Genomic DNA, 21696 nt, shown 5'->3' with positions numbered 1-21696 from the left:
ATGGCCCCCACACATGCTTGGGAGACCACCAGGTGACTCCTAAAGTGGATGGATTGTCGTGTAGTTCTGCTATTGGTTCCAAAAACCATCAGAACTGAATTCCACCCCTAGTGGCAAGCACATGATACTGCAATTCACATCATCTTGTCCCAGACACTAGGTATTTACTGAGCTGGGTGGGACTTGATGACATGATTTCCCCGCTCCCTTGATAACGCGAATCTATCCGTCAAGCTCTGTCCAACTCTTTTCCTACCTCGCCATCTCCCAGAAGAGATGTAGAAATAGTAGGCAGGTATGTACATAGGAGATGGGTACTTTATAATAATTATATGTTTGCTGCAGCCCTTTGCAACTGCCTAGTATGCCAGAATAAGATAGCGGATTATATAGCTTATATATTAGCAAATATCTAGACTCATATAATTTGTAAGTGGCTGTCCAATCAGCTGTGCTTTTCTGAAACAGCCAATAAATTTGTAAGTTAACGAGAGAGACAATTTTATTGGTGTTTAACCAATCTTTTAAACCACAATGCAATCAGTCACAATAAGGATATAGATGTAAATGTTTTTACAAAGCAGCAAGGGCTATTGGTGGAATTGCAAGTGGAGCATGAGATGAGATGAATAGTATTAGCATGGACATGACACTCCAAATTTAAGGTAACCCTAGGCACATGCCTAGTTTAAAGTGTATCTGTCATCTTCACAGTGAACGCAACCAATCAGTGAGCAGAAGCAATCTTAAGAGTAGAATCTATCCTTTTGTTAGGATGTAGCCATCACTGAGACACTTTGATGTCTAGTTGTGTGTGAGTTGACGGGCTACGTACATAAGGGAGCAGATACACATTAATTCACTGCAGTTTATTTGCCTGGAAAACAATTTATGGAGCGTAAATGGCTGGGATGTTTGAATGTGACGTTGACGCCATTGTCATATAAGTTTTTGAGCTTTCTTCGTCGTTTGTCTTTGGTGGGGGAAAAAAAAACCGACCTCCAGACTATGATCGTCATGAGTTTATATGTATGATTGATGTGACATATATCTTTTTATGACCATGTAGACCCGTTTCAAGAAAATAAATTATTTTTGTCCTACCTCATATTTTGTAGACTTTGTGGATGACCTTTTCTTATTAATCCAGTAATTAAACGACTGCTCTGAATTTAAACACTATATGACTATGTCGGTCAGCGTTTGCGAATATGTTTTGCTAGCCTCCTCTTGATTATATTGCTCTAATAAGATTAAACATCTTCATTGACACCTGCAGGGTAAATCGAAATGTATAAAAGAGCAAACGTTATGGGAGCTCCTCAATATCGTTATCAAATGCATTTCAAATTTGCTGCAACCCCAGGAAATCAGGTGAATGTAATCTCTCATAGCTTAAAAAGTGTATATAAACTTTGGTCCTGATTATGAATATGATTTGCAAATCAGTGTTTTTAATTATTTGCTGCCTTATGGTTGATTTACGGCATTTGAAGTATTTGTTCAAGAAAAAAAATTGGGACCTCCCTGAGTGCTAAAGACAGGCAGGCTGGCTGCCAAAGTCTGTTTTAATAAATGAGAACGGACAGGGCAGAGTAGGAGTCAGCTGTAAAAACCCCTACTATATTCCTTGTAGAGGTCAGTTGGATACTGCTTCAAAATAAAATAAACAGCATTCTGAAGTGCTTTATTTCATCCATCAAGCAGACGGAAAAAACTAATAACAATGATTTGCAAATGATCTTACTGTCAACTGAATTTTTTTTTAAAATAATTTTCCCTTCTGTAAAAGACTGAGCGAAATCCAGCTCGAAATGTTCTATTCGATTTGAAAACACATTGGCTGCAGTGCCATTTTTTTCACACTGGGGGGAGCTATTTGCGTGGCAGTCGTAGTAATCAAACATTCAGATTTCAGTTTCACACTCACACAATACACTTCAGGTGGTTGAAAATGAGGCTTTAATTGAGAAAAAAAGGCCTGTTCAATTTATACAACAGGGAGGCCAACAATGTTTTCTCAGTTAGAAAATACAGTGGATCATTTCATGGTCGGCGAACAGTGCCCTGGGGTCTCCGTGTTCTTTCCCCAGTCAGTGAAGGGGTTAATTAACACATTATAACAAAACAAAGCGTCCAATTCCTTGCTTGACTCGCCTGCCAAAACCAAAAGGCTGCCCTGGTGTTTGTGTTCCCGGATGTCCTCCTGCTTCCCCCCGCACTCCTTCCTTTCCATATTTTCTCTATATTGCTAGGTCTTCAAGTACATTTTCTCCACAAGTTGGCATGTAAACAAAATGCAAGTTTGAACCCGGGAAGCCGCTCATTGCATTTTGATGGACTTTTCATTGTCGGACACTGGGGCGTCATTACAGGGGACCAGGTCTTCTTCCGGAAGGGTGGGTTGGGGATAGACAACGTAGCAAACTTTTTGTCCACAATATGTCATGTTTTCTGAAAAAGAAGTTTATACAGAGTCATTTTATCAAGAGAAACAAAACAAACGGGCAGTGTGTAAACCAACGTGGCAACAAAGAATAAGAAAAGAAAAATGGATGGTCAAGTGCCACAAATGGTTACAACTGTATGAACTAGAATCTTATCAACTTGTATGAAACATACAACTAAAGTAAAAAAAAATAATTGCAGAGTTATGTTAAAATCATGTATGTAACTCAGTGTTCTATCTCTGCCTTCTGAATTGTCACAATAGTTTAATATAGGTGACAGTGTACGCATTTCTTACAGATCTAAATAACATTGTATAGAAGGAGAAAATCTGTTTCCACGGCAACCTTAAACTTTTTTATTATTACCATTTATTTATATAGCGCCACTAATTCCGCAGCGCTGTACAGAGAACTCACTCACATCAGTCCCTGCCCCATTGGGGCTTACAGTCTAAATTCCCTAACACACAGACAGACAAAGACACACACACATACTATGGGCAATTTGTTAGCAGCCAATTAACCTACCAGTATACACAGATAAGGCCATGGTCGGGAATCGAACTCATGACCCCAGTGCTGTAAGGCAGCAGTGCTAACCACTTAGCCACCGTGCCATTTTCTTGTACCAGCTGATCAGCATATCTATATCTGGTCTGCCAATCACTGCTTGGATACAGGAGTGATTGTCAACTGTGCGATGAAATCGTGTGCATTTTACTGAGGTTTGTAGTACAGATATATAAAGGAAGTAGATCATTGTACAGCAAACCTCACCAAACCAAGCCCATTGCCTACAATGGCTACAAAGCAAGAAATCGCTGTTATGAGACTAAGCAATTAACAATGCACGAACAAATCACCCATACTTTTAGCTCTCAGGTTATCGTCAAACGAGTGTTTAAGAATTCATCTCTTTTCCAGCCAGAAAAGTGATACACTCTGACGCTTCTGTAATGACACCAACTCGTGACACACTTTCCCTGTCAAAGGAAGCATTTCAATTTGAGAGCGCTGCATTCATTTAAAAAAAAAACCACTAGTCAGACAACCCTGTTCGTGCAAACAACACATCCACAATCGCCACAGACTTACCAATAAATCTGTCTACACACTTTGGTTTGTTCTTCCAGTAAACGCCCAAGAAAAAGACTGGCACGCCTGTTAAAATAATTATGAGCCCTACACCACACACTATTGGCTCTGAATAAAAGCTGAATATCAGGAGGAAGGCCCAGAAGACCAGGTAGGTGATTGGAATCAGTAGGTTCACCTAAAACAAAGCCGAAAACAAACAAAGTCAACCAACAAGAGTTCTACGTATTTATTTTTTTGTTATGTACTATTCATATTTGTATAATACAGTTTTGATATACGTGTTGATAGTCTATTTTGCAGTTTAAAATAGAAATTCAGTAATGCACTCTTGAGATTAAATTGTTTTATTGATTTCCCTCCAATTTAATGAAACCAATGCTAACCACACTGAAAATAACAAGACGTGCGCACTCCGTATAACTAATGTCATCGTTCATTGGCTTTGTACTGCTTTCTCTTGCCATTCATAGGAGGCTATTTCCCTCTTCCTACGAAATCTATAGGGGGCTTTACTTTAATCTCCTTATAATCAAGATTTATGATTTATTGGAATGATACACACAAAATACATTTTGAGAAGTATAATATAGTATTCAGTTTAATACAATATATAACTCTTTTCAGAGTTCTTTACACTTCACAGGTATTGACCACTTTTCATTTTTAGCTACCACACCACCTCCCCGTGACTATTAGATGATTGGGGCTGCTATCCACTTGGCCCTTGCCCTCCCCAGGTGCTGGCTGGGTTGGGAGACATGCACATTGGGCTTTCTTGGGCCAGGTTAGTGGGTCACCTACATTTATTAATCTGTAATATGTTCCTAATAGGCTGCTGAGCTGAAATTTTTTCCATCCAGCCCTTGGCCCTCACCCCCTAATCCTCATGAGATCCAGCTGTTCGCAGAATTGGGAAAGTGTTTCTGAAACTGTCCAATCAGTTCCAGGCTTTCTTACTACTACAAGAAGCAATGTCTGTTATGTAGGGAGTCACCACAGATACAGTTCTAGACAAGGTCTTTGCACAATGTATACTGTCGCGTTGCTCTTACCTTAATGGGTCGGAACATGTTGGGTTTCTTGAAGCGGAGAACAATTAGCCCCATAATTGTTACTCCGTAGCAGAGGTAGTTAATAAAAGACACATAGTTTATTAAGGTGTACGTATCGCCCACCAGCATGATGACAATTGTCGCCCCACACTGAAATACAAACATCAGAATTATTGTTCTGTTAAAGTTGTTTTACGATCCGTGTGCTATAAGAACTGCAATGCATGAGAGGTTTAAAACGATTGAATTACAATTCGCAATGGTGCCAGTAAGGAATGTTTGCCATATGTCCTCCTCATAGATCACCGTTTTTGTAGATGATGAACCCTGAGACTGTAAAGAGCATGCAGCTTGAATGTTTGCAGATAAATCAAGCATTAAGACATCAGAACTGATCTACTGGTCATAGTACATGTGCAAGAAACATCAGGAATACATTGTGGTACATTTTGGAAACCTGGCGCACAATATAATGGTGTTGTAACCCATACCAACCAGATTCTGTTATTAGTTTCACTGTGCGACCAGTATTCATTCCAAATATAGGGTAAACACCTTCACCGTTCTTTGCAGAAGCTACAGAGAGTCAATGTCACCGAATAGACTTGCAGGTAGGTTCCAAACAGGTGGAAACTCTTTAAGTAATGGCCTACATTGTATCATGCTTTGAGCAAGTTTATAACTGTTGGGTAGGACCATATGCTGCAATTATTTGGTAAGCAGGATATGTGGATAGGAAATGCCGAGAAAATAACTTGCATCTATACATTTTTACATACATTATCTATTTGCGATTGATCAAATATTGAATAAAATTAAATATTTACTTCTCATAGGGGTATATTTAATAAATTGTGATAGTGCACTATCGTGCACTTACTGTAAAATACACGTCCCTCTGTGTGTCCCCATATTTAAGAAGGGTGCATCGCAGCAGATATCGTGGATATCTGCTGCTTTGCACTCCTTTTCGTTTTTGGGAGCAGTCGCCATTCTACAGTATGGTGACTGCTCCCAACCGCAATCTAACAAGTTACGAAAAAAAAGTTTTTTCGGTAACTTGTCATGATAATGTATAATTGAAAGATATCAGTGCTGTCAGCTCTGCTCCGAAGAGCAGAGCTGGACAGCGCATGTGTGGAGGGATCACATGATCCCTCCCTGTCACTCACCGCTCGCTCTCTGCAACTATAGTTGCAGAGACAGAGCGGAGATGTCTGTGCGCATGCCCGAGGGTTTCACTCAGCGCATGCGCACTGGAGTCAGAAGAGGAGCCCCGTTCATCGCATGCTGCTTCGGGAACGAAGAGGCAGTGGTAAGTATGTTTTCCACTTCACAGGAACAGCAGTTTTTTGGAACTGCTGTTCCTGTGTTGCTTTTTTAATAAATATGAGAAATAGTTCAATCCTTATCAATGCGATAAGGATTGAAAACTATTTTTCATATTTTGCGAATTTTGATAAATGTGCCCCTAAGTGTCCGTAGCACACCTGGGGGTAAATGTATCAAGCTGAGAGTTTTCCGGAGAGTTTGATAAACCAATCAGATTCTACCTATCATTTATTTAGTACATTCTACAAAATGATAGCTAGAATCTGATTGGTTGCTATAGGCCAACATCTCCACTTTTCAAACCCGCCAGAAAACTCTCAGCTTGATACATTTACCCCCTGGAGTTCAATGTATCCAATAGCAATTTTTGCACATCGCTGATATCCAGCGACTTTGCATGGTAAATTTAAAGCAGCAATGGCTTCAAAGGCAAAATTTACCCTCCTCTTTTCTAAACTCCACATTATATAAAACATGTGCCCGCTGTATCAGCATGTACCCAGAACTTTATGTTATGGCCAAAGTGTTCTATAAGCCTGTGCCCAACACAGATCCCCTGGTTCCAAGATAACACTATACCAGTCTAAACCCAATCATTTTATACTAGCTTGGCTCACAACCATTATGCTAGCCCTGTGTTGGCTAACCTGTGACACTCCAGGTGTTGTGAAACTACAAATCCCAGCATACCCTTCCATCAATAAGCTGCTATATATTGGCAAAGCATGCTGGGACTTGTAGTTTCACAAACACCTGGAGTGTCACAGGTTAGCCAACACTGTGCTAGACTATTCCCAATATTTTATCAGTCTGTGCTACATCAACCTACCCTGTGCCCTTCATTATATCATCCGATGCCAAAACATTGTACCAGCCTGTGCCCCTTTGTTGCAGATCATCCTGCAGCATCTCATTGTACCCGACTGCAAATCCTGGTTAAACAAACCTCTACCTGCTCCTTAAACCAACCCAGGGTCCTCATAGTGCCTAACCCCTCATTAACCCAGCTTGTGCCGGCTTAGACAAGCTTTCCCACCCTCATTGTACGGGCCGGTGGTCCCCCTGTACTATCACCTGGGAATCTCTGGTCCGCGGGGGTGAGGTCTCAGCGCCGCTGGTGTATTGCGTGTGACGTCATTAGACAGTGCTCGCGCGAGATAGAAGGGAATGTTCGTCGTTCCGCTCTCTCTTCCTGCGCTCCCGCGGACCGGGACAGAGGGAGTTACTTTCGAGAGTAACGCGCCCAATTAAATTCCCCCCATAGACTAATATGCACTTGGTTTACACCTTATGTAACAAATGACAGGGCAGATATTACCACGTTTACATAAGTGCATTGATTCCAGCTTCTGCTGTTCCGATGATCAGCGATGTAAATAGCATGCCTGAGTACGGATCACTAGATTGATCAAGGCTAATTGCTGATTGGTTGCTAAGGGTTACTGCATTCTTGCATCTTGTCCATAAATATCCCTATTACTCTCAAAAGAGGACATTAAGGGTAATTTATGTACTGCAGAAAGTGTGTATTTATTGGCCAACTTCCAGGTCCTTAGTACGCCCCCCCCGCAAAAGTAAATCTGCTCCTATTTTGAAACTGCGCTTGACGAGAAAAGGGAAAAGTGACTTTAAAGTCCATCATTTATGTCCTCAGGAGAGTTTGCAGACATGAATATTATCTTTATAATTTGTGTCACTTTTGTGTGTTTGTATGGTTTTGTTGGTCTAAGTGTGACCAGATACACAAATTTCTGCATTGGTGCTACAAGAAAAGTTCAAAATATGCTCCATTAAAATATAGCTTGAAGCCAGATCTGAGACCTTGTTTCCATCACAGGTGATCAATCTGTGGCACAGGTGGATCCGTCCTCTGATTAATCCACATTCTCCTTTCAGGAAGAACTGATCGTGGATCACAACCCTACTGTAAGTAAATCAATACTTGTATTTATAGCCGTACCTAATTCTCTTGGGGAGAGGTTGTTTGCAGGATTATATGTGATCAAACCCTTTGTGCTTATTAATGTATTCATTTATATATTTGTTCATTATAAACTTGACCTAATTTGGTGCAGTTCTAAGGTTCTGAAGTCTTACTGATTCAGTAGATCATTAGCGGATCCCACGCACACTGATCAATGACCAATTTCTTTTTAACTTTTTGGAGAAAAGTTACTTTTGTACTTTGAACTTTCAGTTCTATTAGTACACAGTAACTTGTATGTAGTTCTAAACTAAGAGACTCATTCTTTAGTGGTTAAAGGTTTTACAGCCTACTTAATTCTGTATTTACTGAACATCCAGGACAAATGTGAATCTTGTTGGTGATAAATGTAGTAAGATATCAGTCTATCTCCGCACTACAGTTTTTCTGGTACATTGATGTGTATGTATATGCGTGTCAATGTATATATGCTAATTGGAGCAGCTGGGAACATTGAACATTTTTAGAATTTTCCAGCCTCCTGTGCAAAAAATACATCCTAAAGCAAATGTCAATTAGCCCTGTGTAATTAACATAGAATGATTATTTTTTTTCTCATTTGCTGAAGACAGAAGTAAGAGGTAATTTATATAATTTACAGTGATAAATTATTCAATCACCGTGGAGTGTGGATACCAAGGATAATACATATCAGTCTTTCATTGTGTTGGAATAATTTATGACCCTAATCTTCATAATTATCTCATAAGAAAAGTAAATAAAAAATATCAGCGCCAACATGTCAGGAATGTGATTACTTATTCAATGACTTGAGCCAGGCAGTGGGAGATTTTAAACAATGCTTCTAGTGGAGGAAGCTCCATGTTGCTGGTGAGTTACAGTGGTGCCCGTATAATTAACAAGTACAAAATGTGACACTCCAATAAAATGAAATGCCTCAGTCAATTCTGTCACAAGACAGAAGTATTGGCTGGAATGCCATGACATGAAAAAGGTTTGGGACCTCTAATCTGTTGGTGTGGCACAGAATACAGGGAGTGCTGGGAGGTACAAAAAAGTGCAGTTTATGGTTACTTGTTAATTATATGGGCACCACTTGGAACGTAGGAGCCGCTCTGACTTGAGTTTCACCCATCCGTCAGGGATTCGGTTATAGGCTTCCTGAGTGTTTGTCATTCACGGTTGAAAGTGCCATTAACCGGTGACTGTAATTGTTGTGTGTATGGGCATTAGCCGACTGCAATTGGGAATCCCATCGGATTCGACCTTTTGGCCTGATCAAAAAAGCGGATGGATCTTTTAATAATTTGGTTCCCCATGTGGACACAGAGCTGAATACGAGACTCCAGCAATCTAACTGTTGTGTAACTGTTGTGTACAACAACAAGTACTGAGATTTTCTTCTTTCCAGATAATTTGCATTGTGTTTTGTTTATTTCCGTTAAAACATAGAACGCATTTTTCATGATTATGGATAATAAGGTGGCGCTGTTGCAGGGAGATCTGTATCTGGGTTTTGAGGCCGCTACAACCTTGTAATATTTCACGGGCCTCGCTGCAGCAGATGAATATATATATATATATTGTACTTACACAAACAAGCAGAGCCGGCACCGGTGTGCAGTATTTAAAGTGGATCATGGCCAGTAAACTGGGCAAGTGGCCTTCTCGGGCCCCAGAGAAGCATAACCTGTGGAAAAGAGGCAGCACAAAGGGTTAACTTCCGTTTCCTCGTAGGGGTTAAAGAAGAACTCTGCTCAAAAAGGAGTTTCCTCTATTGGGAGAATTCTGAGGGTGGGGTTATTCCATTGAGTAAAACTCCGTTCCCTCCGTCTCCAGTCACTGATTGGTGCTGCCTTTCTAAACACGCCACCTTTTGAATCTCACCCGTTGGCTTCTCCCCCTCCAGAAACGGGAGGGGGCCCTTGTGAGCAGTGATTTAAAGGTGAGGTGTCAACGGGGAAACTCAGCCTTGAGTGCAGTAGTCCTTCGGAGTTAATTCTATGGTATTGTAATGATTACATGGCACAAAGCGTATTAAGGAGATCGGTGGATGCAGGAAAGAAGGTAATATAATTCCGTTAAGTAGTTAATAAAGTATCAGGTGAAAGGATCTTAATCTGCGAGGTGTCATGATTAAGTAACAGCACTATATTAATTTAAAGAGAGCATAGATTAGTGCAGTGTTTCCACGTCAGGCCCCGAGTACCCCCAACAGGTCATATTTCAGGATTTCTATATATGCGAAGAGGTGGGATCATTGCTCACGCATCCTAATAGATATAACTGGCAAGGAAATCCTGAAACCATGGCCTGCTGGGGGGGATCTGAGGACTGGATTTGGAAAACCCTTGATTAGAGGAAATAACGACCCAGGAGTTTTGGTGTGGGTCACTGTACAGCTGATATCTATTATGACCTTGCACAGTTATCTCAATAAAACAAAAATGTCAGAATCCGTGTGTGAGTTTTGAGGCAGCTGTCTAAGGTGACAGATTATGTTGGGCAGCACAAGGATTTAATTAAACTGTGCAAAAATAGTGGATTCTATCTGTTATAAATTCCCTTTTATCTTTAAAATGCAAATTTATTTGCATGTTTATTACTGTGTATATCCTTGCTAAAGGACTTGGTTTCTATGATGGCGGGAGAGCTCACAATCCAGTACAGTGGCCATTGTTTATCTTCTCTTCCCCATAACCAACTTTTGTTTTCGCCAGAGCCCTCCTGTTACTCTTACTGACGTTTGATAATCCTCCCACCGTACAATATCTACAGTGTGGCCTCATAGCAAGCAATATATGTGATGTCACTTGGATGGTTGGCTTTTTGCAGTCTGATTTTCGGCATGAAAATTTTATTTGTGTATGCAAATTAAGGCCGGCGGGTATGTGGCCAAAAGGGGAGCTTGTGCATTTTAGAAGCTTACTTTCTCAAAAAAAAAATGCATTTCCTACTATGTATGCATATACACAGCCACAAATATCACCCATCATTAAACCACCAGTAGGGGGCAGTACCTCCCAAGTGGTCTTTGGCTACACAAGCTTTGTGCACTCAATTATTTAACCAATTTTCCAAGTTGCACAAGCCCTGATAATTGACATTCTTCACACTTCTGCCGTTATGTCTGAAATCAGGAGAAATAGTAGCTACGTTTCTTGGAGATTTACTATTGATTGCACAGGAAGAAGAGGTTAGATGCTGAATCTACAGTGTTAGACCATACTCCCTCGGACCTGGATGAGGTAAAGAGGTATCCATTAATCCCTCCGAATGTGGACAGAGCTACTGAGACTGGCATGATCCAGGAAAAATATCCCAGTAGCTTTTCACCAAAAGTCTAAAGCAACAGAAGGAGGAGAGGCTGAGATATATACGGGGAGAGGCGCACAGCACAGATTGGCCCAGACCCGGGGGTGGGAGGGGCTACTTACAACTGCCACGGCGTTGGAAGACATAAGTTCCTCAGGCGACATGGCTGTGAAGTAAGCTATGTTTGTGAACGTGTAGACAAACGTCACCAGCGGGATGGAGATGAATATGGCACGAGGTAGATTCCTAAATAGAAAACAGAGAATTATCTTTTTTTTTTCTAGTAATTTGGAGTGGGGGGTAAATGTATCAAACCTTATAAACAGGAAAACAGGAAAAGTAGAGGTGTTGCCCTTAGCAACCATTCAGATTCTAGCTATCATTTATCCAGTACATTCTAGAACATGATAGCTGGAATCTGATTGGTTGCTATGGGCAACACCTCCACTTTTGCTGTTTAGAAGGTTGGATAAATCTACCCCTTGGATTCAGTTAATTCAGAGCAGAGATATTTCGGAGATGGGCGCTAGACTGGTAATGAGTATATCGAGTGCTGCTCCTGGTTAGACAGGAACGGTAACAATCCGGTCAGGTGCTACAGTCGGTACACACTGAATATACTAAGAGATTGTATCCCCAATATGGTTCCAGTCGTCCGATGCGGAAGCTCCCCACTCACTTGCTTGGAAGCAGAGGATTGCTATCAAGTAGGGAATATTTCATACTTTTCTGTATTATCAAGTAAATTCACCTATCTGGGAAAGGCGCCCGGTATCAAGTTAAAGCTTTGTATTCTCTTTTCAGTAGCACTAGAAGGATCCTCCGACACTATGAGCTGCAGCGGCTGCTTTCAGATCAATGCCATGATCTAGCTCCTAGCTTCAGGTAACAATAGGGATCGCAGATCCCCAAATTGGACAACTCCTTAAATATATGTAAGAAACTCTATATGAATGAGCTAAATCAGTGGATTCCAAACTTTATCAGTTCAAGGCACCCTTAGGGTCTCCAAAAGTTTTTCAAGGCACCCCTAAGCCAAAATAATTACCAAGTAGCCCCCCGCCTTGCTTACCACTAGCCCTGGCCAAGGCACCCCTGTGAGATATCCAAGGCACCCCAGGGAGCCTAGGCACTCAGTTTGGGAACCACTGAGATAAATAGTAATATATGTTATAACTGAAATGTTTTTACTAAAGCTGTCCCATCCCCTTGGAGACAGCCGGCTCCTCTGTCTTGCATGGACTGGGGGACAACGGTAGCGCAAAGAAGCCTAAATCCAACATTAAATCTGTTAGCTTGCAGTCTGGTAATGAACATGTTCCATACAGATTGTTGGATACAATATAAGGGCATGTGCCAATGCAAGTTTGAAGGGGGAATAACCCAACATGCAATGCTTTGCTGTTTATACTTTTTGCCCTTACCAGCAGCCTTATAGTCAGTGATTGTGAGCTGTAGGATGTATGATTGCAAAAAAACAGAAAGAAACATTTAAATTAACTCTTTGAAGGGACCATAGTTGTGAAGATTGAATTATACATTTTCCGTCCACGTTGTATACACTGCCCCCTTTATATGCTGCCAGCTCAGAACAAAAGTAGTTGACTTAAAATGAAAACAATATAATTTAATGCACATTAAGAAAATATTTGGCGGTACGACTACACTAAAGAGGGAGCGCAGTATATCTAAAAACACTTTTTTGGGTTAAATTTTCCTTTAAGTAGTTAGTATGAAAATGTCGTCTGTTAGGATCTGAAGTGAGGGTCTCCGGTGACTTGTGTCTGCGCTGCTTGAAAAGCAATGAATACAGAATGAGTGATAATGTTCTACTCACCTTCTGGGATCGACCAGCTCTTCCGTGACATAATTCAGGAAGTTCCAGCCGCTGAACGCAAATGATCCCTGTAAGAAGGCCAGAGCCAACTGCCCCACCGTCGGCGTCATCCAGAAATTAAATGCGTTACTCGGTTTTAATGCTTCGTAGTTTCCTGTAGATAAAACAAAGTTATTTTGTTCAACTGCCTTACCGTTATGTCTCATTTACTGTATCTGATATTGTGTATAAGTAGAATTTATATTCACTATGGGGTGCGAGATAAAAAGAGCGATGGTTCCGACCATATCATCAGCACGGGATGTCCCCGTAGACGTTTCGGAGACACCTTGTGCTGACTCCAATCTCCCCCATAGTGAGGGCAGCCATATTCCTCCGCTGTGCCTCAGTCACTTCACTGGTTTCTCATGGCTGTGTTCCATAATGTTTTCACGGATGATTGAAATTGAAGTAAAAGATGTACATCCTACCAGCCTAAATCCCGGCTGGGCCCTGCTTCTATTTCTTGTGAAGTGGGCGGGCCCATGATGAGGCGGTTCGTAACATCAGTCCCCGCCTCTGCTGTGTGAGGACGCGATTTGTGTCATCATGCGGCCATGGGTGGGGCCTGATGGAGCCAATCTCGTCCATGACTCCTCCCCCGCTGAGCAAGATCCAGAGGGGAGGGCCAAAAAATAGGCAAGTATTATATACATTATACTTCAGTGGAACCATTGGGGTGAAGTAATCATTTATAATGATGCATCCGCTATGTGGAACCAGACATGGAAGACAAGCCCGCAAGAAATAAGATAGGACAAATAAGGTGGGGAGGGGGGGGGGGGAAATCGCATGAGGGGACAGAGACAGGAGACTTGGGGGTTGGAGGCAAACAAGAGACAAGGGGGGCAGATTTTGGAGAACCTTAGAAAGGTAGACCGTACCAGCAAAATGTCTGTGAATAATCTAGATGTGATTTCTCTGGTTGTTTGGTGTTTATGGTTTGAGGACAGGGGCAGCTGGCTTTCATTTTACCCAGGGCCTGATTAAGGGTTCTGGCCGCCCTAGGCTAATACGGCCGCAGCGCCCCCCTGAATATATAGGTGTATAAGAACACTCCTGAATATGAATGTTCAGGTGTATTCTCCACAGGGCCGGATTTACCGCTAGGCAACCTAGGCACCTGCCTAGGGCCTAGCGGCTCTGGGGGGGCACAGCTGGGGGGGACAGGAGTAATTTTAAAAAAAAATGAAAAAAAAAAATTCGGCCCCTCCCCCGACTTGCGGCCCCCCCCCGCGCGACTCGTGCGGGGGCGGGGGGGGGGGGGGGGGGGGGTGCCGCGAATCGGGTCCCGGCAGCCTCTTCTCCTCTCAGTGATAGAGAGAGGAGGAGAGGCTGCCGGGACCCGACGAGCGATCACGTGACTCTCTCTTTTTTTTTTTTTTTTACATCTGGACTGACGGAGGAGGAGCAGCGCGCAATAGAAAGGTAAGTAAAACAAGGGACAGAAGTGGTGATGGTGAAGGGGCACAGAAGTGGTGATGGTGAAGGGGCACAGAAGTGGTGATGGTGATGGGCACAGAGGTGGTGAAGGGGCACAGAAGTGGTGATGGTGATGGGCACAGAGGTGGTGAAGGGGCACAGAAGTGGTGATGGTGAAGGGGCACAGAAGTGGTGATGGTGAAGGGGCACAGAAGTGGTGAAGGGGCACAGAAGTGGTGAAGGGGCACAGAAGTGGTGATGGTGATGGGCACAGAGGTGGTGAAGGGGCACAGAAGTGGTGATGGTGAAGGGGCACAGAAGTGGTGATGGTGATGGGCACAGAGGTGGTGAAGGGGCACAGAAGTGGTGATGGTGAAGGGGCACAGAAGTGGTGATGGTGAAGGGGCACAGAAGTGGTGAAGGGCACAGAGATGGTGATTGGCACAGAAGTGGTGATGGTGAAGGGCACAGAGGTGGTGATGGTGAAGGGCACAGAGATGGTGATTGGCACAGAAGTGGTGATGGTGATTGGCACAGAAGTGGTGATGGTGAAGGGCACAGAGGTGGTGATGGTGAAGGGCACAGAATTGGTGATGGTGAAGGGCACAGAATTGGTGATGGTGATTGGCACAGAGGTGGTGATGGTGAAGGGCACAGAGGTGGTGATGGTGAAGAGGCACAGAGGTGGTGATGGTGAAGGGCACAGAGGTGGTGATGGTGAAGAGGCACAGAGGTGGTGATGGTGATTGGCACAGAAGTGGTGATGGTGAAGGGCACAGAGGTGGTAATGGGCACATAGGTGGTGATGGTGATTGGCACAATGGTGGTGATGGTGAAGAGGCACAGAGGTGGTGATGGTGAAGAGGCACAGAGGTGGTGATGGTGAAGAGGCACAGAGGTGGTGATGGTGAAGAGGCACAGAGGTGGTGATGGTGATTGGCACAGAAGTGGTGATGGTGAAGGGCACAGAGGTGGTGATTGGCACAGTGGTGGTGATGGTGATTGGCACAGAGGTGGTGATGGTGATTGGCACAGAGGTGATGGTGAAAGGGCACATGTGATATTGTGAAGGGGCAAAAGTGACAATGAAGGGGCACAGTGTGATGATAGAGGGACAAAAGTGACAAGAGCACATACTTGGATTTATGCGTATTATTTTTGCAAACAACTTAAGTAAGTATTTCTGCCCTGACTTCAATATTTATTATGTTGTTTTGACCCAACTACTTAAAAAAACGGGACTGCTTGGTAATTATTTAGGGGTGCCTTTTTCTGCAGCAGGGTGGCCTTGCTCTTTTCACATGTTAGGTACGCCCCCAAAGATGTAAGCCACGCCCTCACCTCCTCTGCGCGGCGGCACATGCTTTCATATCTACTTAACTATAGTGGTATATGGTAGGCATGCGGCGGCACATGCTTTCACTTCTACGTAACTATAGGGGTATATGGTAGGCTGCAAAAATATAGTGCTATGGATTGTTGCAGGGAGGGGCCCCAAAAACAGTATCCTGCCTAGGGCCCTATGAGGTCTAAATCCGGCTCTGATTCTCCAGCATTCAAATTTAGACACATTGTGCCATTGTCTCTTATCTGTTCATGCTCTTCTCTCTTGCAACTTTGTTATCCTCTCGCTGGCATCTGGAAAGTTGGCGTCCTGTTTTGAAAATGCAAAAATTTATTATAATGCAAAATGTTAACGAACCCTGAATGATTAGGCCCTTTAGTTAAAACAAAACACTCCATTATGGCCAGCTAAAAGTACCCCATTGGACAGGCATATATAAGCAATATCTAAATATTTGTGGTCAATCAAATACAAACCTCTACCAGCCCCATCTCCCTAATATTTAGTATTCTAGTGATTGCTGAGACCACAGAGAGCATCCATGGGACCACCACACAATCATGAGATTATGCCCCCCAAAGCTGCTCTATTTTTTAAATATCCCCTGCAGCCATTTTCTTTAACCCCCCTGCAGCAATTTTCCTTACCTCCCACCCTGCATCCATCCCCCCTGCAGCTATTTTCCTTACCCCCACTCTGTAGCTATCCCCCCCGTCACATCAAAACTCCCCCAGTCACATATATCAGCCCCCCTCCTCTGCCCTCCTTCACACATATCAACCTCTCTCCCTCCCTATAGATTTTCATGACAGACCCCCCCCTCCCTCCCTATACATATGCATGACAGTCCCCCCCCTCTCCCTCCCTATAGATATGCATGACAGGCCCCACTCCATCTCTATAGATATACATGGCAGTTCCCCCTCTCACCCTCCCTATAGATATGCATGGCAGTGCCCCCCTCACCCTCCCTATAGATATACATGGCAGTGCCCCCCCTCACCCTCCCTATAGATATGCATGGCAGTGCCCCCCTCACCCTCCCTATAGATATACATGGCAGTGCCCCCCTCACCCTGCCTATAGATATACATGGCAGTGCCCCACCTCACCCTCCCTATAGATATGCATGGCAGTGCCCCCCCTCACCCTCCCTATAGATATGCATGGCAGTGCCCCCCCTCACCCTCTCTATAGATATACATGGCAGTGCCCCCCATCACCCTCCCTATAGATATACATGGTAGTGCCCCCCATCACCCTCCCTATAGATATACATGGCAGTGCCCCCCATCACCCTCCCTATAGATATGCATGGCAGTGCCCCCCCTCACCCTCCCTATAGATATACATGGCAGTGCCCCCCTCACCCTCCGTATAGATATACATGGCAGTCCCCCCTTCACTTACCTGTAGTTGTGCCAGCGTCGCTCCTCGCTCCTTAGATCAGCAGACAGGAAGTAAAGACTTACTGCTTCCTGTCTGCTGCACAGCAACAGGCAGCCTAGCGATTGGCTGCCTGTTGCTGACCACCAATGTTTTTGATCGTTGAGACCTCCACCCCCCCCTCCCCGCGGCGACCCCTCCTCCCCCACACCGGAACAAAAAAATGAATGAAAAAAATAAATAAAAAATACCCGCAGCCTCGCGCCCCCCGGGACCCAGCGCCCCAGGCTGCAGCCTGGTCAGCCTAGTGGTTGATCAGGCCCTGATTTTACCCCAGGGCACATGACCCTCCAGATAAAAAGAAATAAAAGAAAGACACGCCTATGTGTAATAATAAATCAGTAGGCATTTTATAAAAGTGTATCATCCTATAAGAAACACATTTGACAGTTAAGCAGGAAGGAGCCGGGGGCCACAGGGGAACGCTCGAAGGTCCACATGTCTATAATATGTATGTAGGTATGTGTCAATTTTATATATAGAATCTCTACCGTAAAAGGAGAATATGAAAGGGGAACCCCTCCCCCCTGTAATATTGAGTTCATAAGAACGACATTTATTTCCTGAAACAATATTTATGATGCGACAACTTAAGTAAGATTGGTACCTTTAAATATTTGCATGAACCCAATGACTATAATGAGTCCCAGGGCCAGCAGCTTCCCGGCGGTGAATATGTCCTGAATCCGCGTCGCCCACCGGACGCTGGAGCTGTTCACCCACGTTAGGAGCACTGTAAGGGAAGAAGAGACTGTTCAAGTTAAGTGTGATGGTGCCGGATCCAATTACTATAGAGAAGATATATCTGTAGTACCAGAGGGGCGAGGGCAGCGTTTCAAAGTGCGGATTCCTAGTGTAAAAGGTATAATTCCGAGGTAACTGACACAGGGACAAACACAGGATTTTACTTTATATAGGCATACTACACACATACACATACAAGTACTGAACAGAATAAGGGGGAGCTTTGAAGATTGTCACAATAGAAAAATGAAACCCAGTCAGAGTCTGTAATTTTTCTAGTGCAATTTAGAAAATAAAAACCTGATGGTGATTAAAGCTTAAATCCACTTTTTTGTAGTCTAGACGGTGGGGTACAAATCAAGTTTTGGATAGTTCCTTATGAACTACCGGTACTTTTGTTCTGCGTTTGTTTTGTTTGGCTGCCACCTTGTGGTGAATATGTGCATCACAGATAAAGGACAGGTCACTATTGACAGTCAGTAATTCCAAATAATCACGTTTCACTGGCTACATTTTCTATTTCTTATCCTGTCTCTCTCCCAATATTCTTAATTTTTTTTTTTTTTTTAAAAAAAAAGCCTATCCAAAAAAGGCATGTGTGCTCTAAAGATCTAAAGATGGGGCTATGGTCTCATTTTTTTTTAGTTTTTTTTTAGGAGTGTCATGAGTTAATAGCGTTGTAATCTTGTGCATCCACTCTCACTACATGCTCCCATTCCCGTTTACAGAATTCTTTTCGGATTGTACCCACCCACTCACTCGCTCGCACAACAAGACTTACCTCTGGTCTTCAAGCAGTCTCTGAAAACTAACCTCTTCAGACAAGCTTATAATATTCCTCCACCACCCTCTTAACTTAACCTTCCTGGGGTTCCCTATTATCAATCTTTATTCGGATCACACAGCCCACTAAGCAGTTTTACTTTTGCAATCTGGCTGGACCAATATACAATATGTAGCACTTACCTTCATGTATCAAACTCCCATTGTCCTATAGATTGTGGGAAGGGCCCTCTTACCTCTCTGTCTGTCTGTCTGCCTTACCCAGTATTGGTTTATTACAGTGAGTATTCTCAGTTGTAAAGCGCTACGGAATATGCTGGTGCTATATAAATTAATGTTGATGGTGCATTCTGTGTAACATTCATACAAAACGCGTCAGGGTCACAAACATTGGGTGACATCATCTTAGTAGGCTGGGGAGACAAACTATTATAAATGTAATTTAATTTTATTTTTAAATTTACTGACAAGTCAACTGATTATTGAAAGTAATATATTGCTGCAGATTTGCAGGAGGCCCTTTGATTGGCTCTCTCCTGTCCTGATATGGCCTCCGTCCCACCTCCTGGTTTGAGGCCATGCCCAGAGACATCACAATGATGTCACCAGTCTTCTTAGAATGACTTACACTGGGGGATAATGCAGGAGGTTCGTGCATCTGGTACAACACATCTAAAGTAGGATATAAGCACGTTCCATAAACTGAAGCAGCTGTCCAATAACTAATCCAGTTTATTTTCGACAACGCATTGTCTTTCTGAGTAAATAAATCTGCTCAGTTTATCTGTACCACAAATATTTTTGCCCTTGGTTTAAAATCAATATATATAAGTGCACGTGTTACAATAATCAGACCGATAAAAATAATTATTCCTCTGTTGAATCACTCTGTATGTCTCTACACTGGTTGCCTGTTTTCTACCGAATCCAATATAAATACTTTTACTAACCTACAAGGCCATCAAGAAAGCTGCACCAACATACATCTCCTCTCTTGTCTCAAAATATCTCCCAACTCGCCAACTCCGTTCTGCACAAGATCTGCGTCTCTCTTCCACTCTCATCACATCCTCCCATTCCTAGTTACAGGACTTTTTTCGGGCTGCACCCACTCTATGGAATTCTCTCCCTCGCACAATAAGACTTTCCTCTGGTCTACAAACTTTCAAGCATTCTCTGAAAACCCACCTCTTCAGACAAGCATATAATATTCCTCAACCACCATCTTAACCTCAATACATTACCCTATTTCCACCCGTTACACAATTTTACACAAGACAACTACCCCCTGACCAACATTGTTGTGTGACAGGATCATTTAGCCTATGAGTCACTTTTTACCTTTGCAGTCTGGCTGGACCGAAATGCAAAATGTACACTTAGCCTCATGTATCAAACTCCCATTGTCCCATAGATTGTAAGCTTGCGAGCAGCGGCCTTCTCACCTCTTTGTCTGTTTTACCCAGTTTGTTTATTAGTTTTTTGTGTTTGTCCCCAATTGTAAAGTGCCACGGAATATGTTGGCGCTATATAAATAAATGATGATGATGATAATCAATGATCTGGAATGAGGCACATCCTGATTTCCTGTCTCACAATGTCTGGCCAGCGATACTCACGTAAGCAGACCAGAGAGAGTGCCCGGGTGGCATCGTACGGCGGGATACAGTCTGGGAAGACCGGCTGCAGGACATAGTTCGAGAATGTCAGAGCAATGACGGCCAGGCTGGTGGGATACATGATTAGGACCGCGCTCCACAGCAGCAGGAATCTGTAAGAGACAAGGAGGTGTCGGGGTCACTGTAGAAGAGGTACACCAGGTGCATACAGTTTGGGGTGCTTTATATATGTAAAGATACCCCCTGCTGGGGTAGATCCAGAAGCTCAGTGACAACTGGTTTTCCTCTGTGGCTGCGAGATGACAGCTCAGGGATAAACGCTGGATGCTGAGGGGGTCAACTTCTTCCTGTCCCCAAAACTTGTATCTCCTCTACATATTTATCATCTACATAAGTTGTCATATTGAATTCAAGGCTCATTTACAACAGTTAAACATGGACCTCCCACAGCGCCTGTTTTTGCGCAAATATCCCTACTTTTCAGGAACGTGAACAGACAAGTGAACATGGGGACGTCCGTGGCGGATGCACCGTTTTGTGCTTAGTGCATTCCTTACGGAGTACAGGTTATGGACATGAATGCGCCTCGTTAGGGTTAAATAAAACAGCCAAATAAAAAAACGAGATTTCATTATGCGGGATAAGATTATTTAGATGAGAGCTCAGGGAATGATCTGCCTGAAAAGGGACTTGAAAATTTCACGTTTATATTTTCACATAGTGTCACATGGTCTATAGACAGATACGATGCCCCCTCAGTCTTATGGTTCGTGTAAGACAGACCTGCGGAGAAACTGAGCAGTATTTTAGGAGAAAAATGTAAAAGTGTAAATTAATGAAGGAAGAAGATCGACTTTGTAGTAGGCAGCACGGTGGCCTACTGGTTAGCACTTCTGCCTCACAGCACTGGGGTCATGAGTTCAATTCCTGACCATGGCCTTATCTGTGTGGAGTTTGTATGTTCTCCCTGTGTTTGCGTGGGTTTCCTCCGGGTGCTCCGGTTTCCTCCCACTCCAAAAACATACTGGTAGGTTAATTGGCTGCTAACAAAAAATTGACCCTAGACTGTGTGTTAGGGAATTTAGACTGTAAGCTCCAATGGGGCAGGGACTGACGTGAGCGAGTTCTCTGTACAGCGCTGCGGAATTAGTGGCGCTATATAAATAGATGATGATGATCTGTTGCGATGAACTCCTGAAACTTTCACATAGTAATCTTTAAGCTGAGTACACACTACAGGTTTTACACCCGATCATCGGGCCAATCACA

General features: G+C 43.3%; 1 protein-coding gene across 3 annotated transcripts in view; it reads right to left on the bottom strand.

Annotated features, from left to right (window-relative positions):
* Positions 1–1943: 1943 nt before the first annotated feature.
* SLC7A10 (solute carrier family 7 member 10) overlaps positions 1944–21696 on the bottom strand; it is a 45578-nt gene continuing 25825 nt past the window's right edge. The window contains exons 3-11 of one of the 3 annotated variants that reach the window (XM_075189182.1): positions 20428–20579; positions 17889–18014; positions 13030–13183; positions 11315–11438; positions 11117–11220; positions 9471–9567; positions 4601–4750; positions 3546–3723; positions 1944–2454 (exon numbers count right to left, since the gene is read on the bottom strand). In XM_075189182.1, coding sequence (XP_075045283.1) covers positions 2324–2454; positions 3546–3723; positions 4601–4750; positions 9471–9567; positions 11117–11220; positions 11315–11438; positions 13030–13183; positions 17889–18014; positions 20428–20579 — 1216 coding nt within the window. In that variant the 3' untranslated portion in view covers positions 1944–2323. The remainder of the gene's footprint in view (positions 2455–3545; positions 3724–4600; positions 4751–9470; positions 9568–11116; positions 11221–11314; positions 11439–13029; positions 13184–17888; positions 18015–20427; positions 20580–21696) is intronic. The other 2 variants (XM_075189183.1, XM_075189184.1) reach the window with 2 other exon arrangements.

Source organism: Mixophyes fleayi, chromosome 10 (genome assembly GCF_038048845.1).
Source record: "Mixophyes fleayi isolate aMixFle1 chromosome 10, aMixFle1.hap1, whole genome shotgun sequence".
Taxonomy (NCBI): Eukaryota; Metazoa; Chordata; class Amphibia; order Anura; family Limnodynastidae; genus Mixophyes; species Mixophyes fleayi.
The sequence above is the reverse complement of the archived record's forward strand: the minus strand, read 5'-3'. Positions and strand labels throughout refer to the sequence as shown.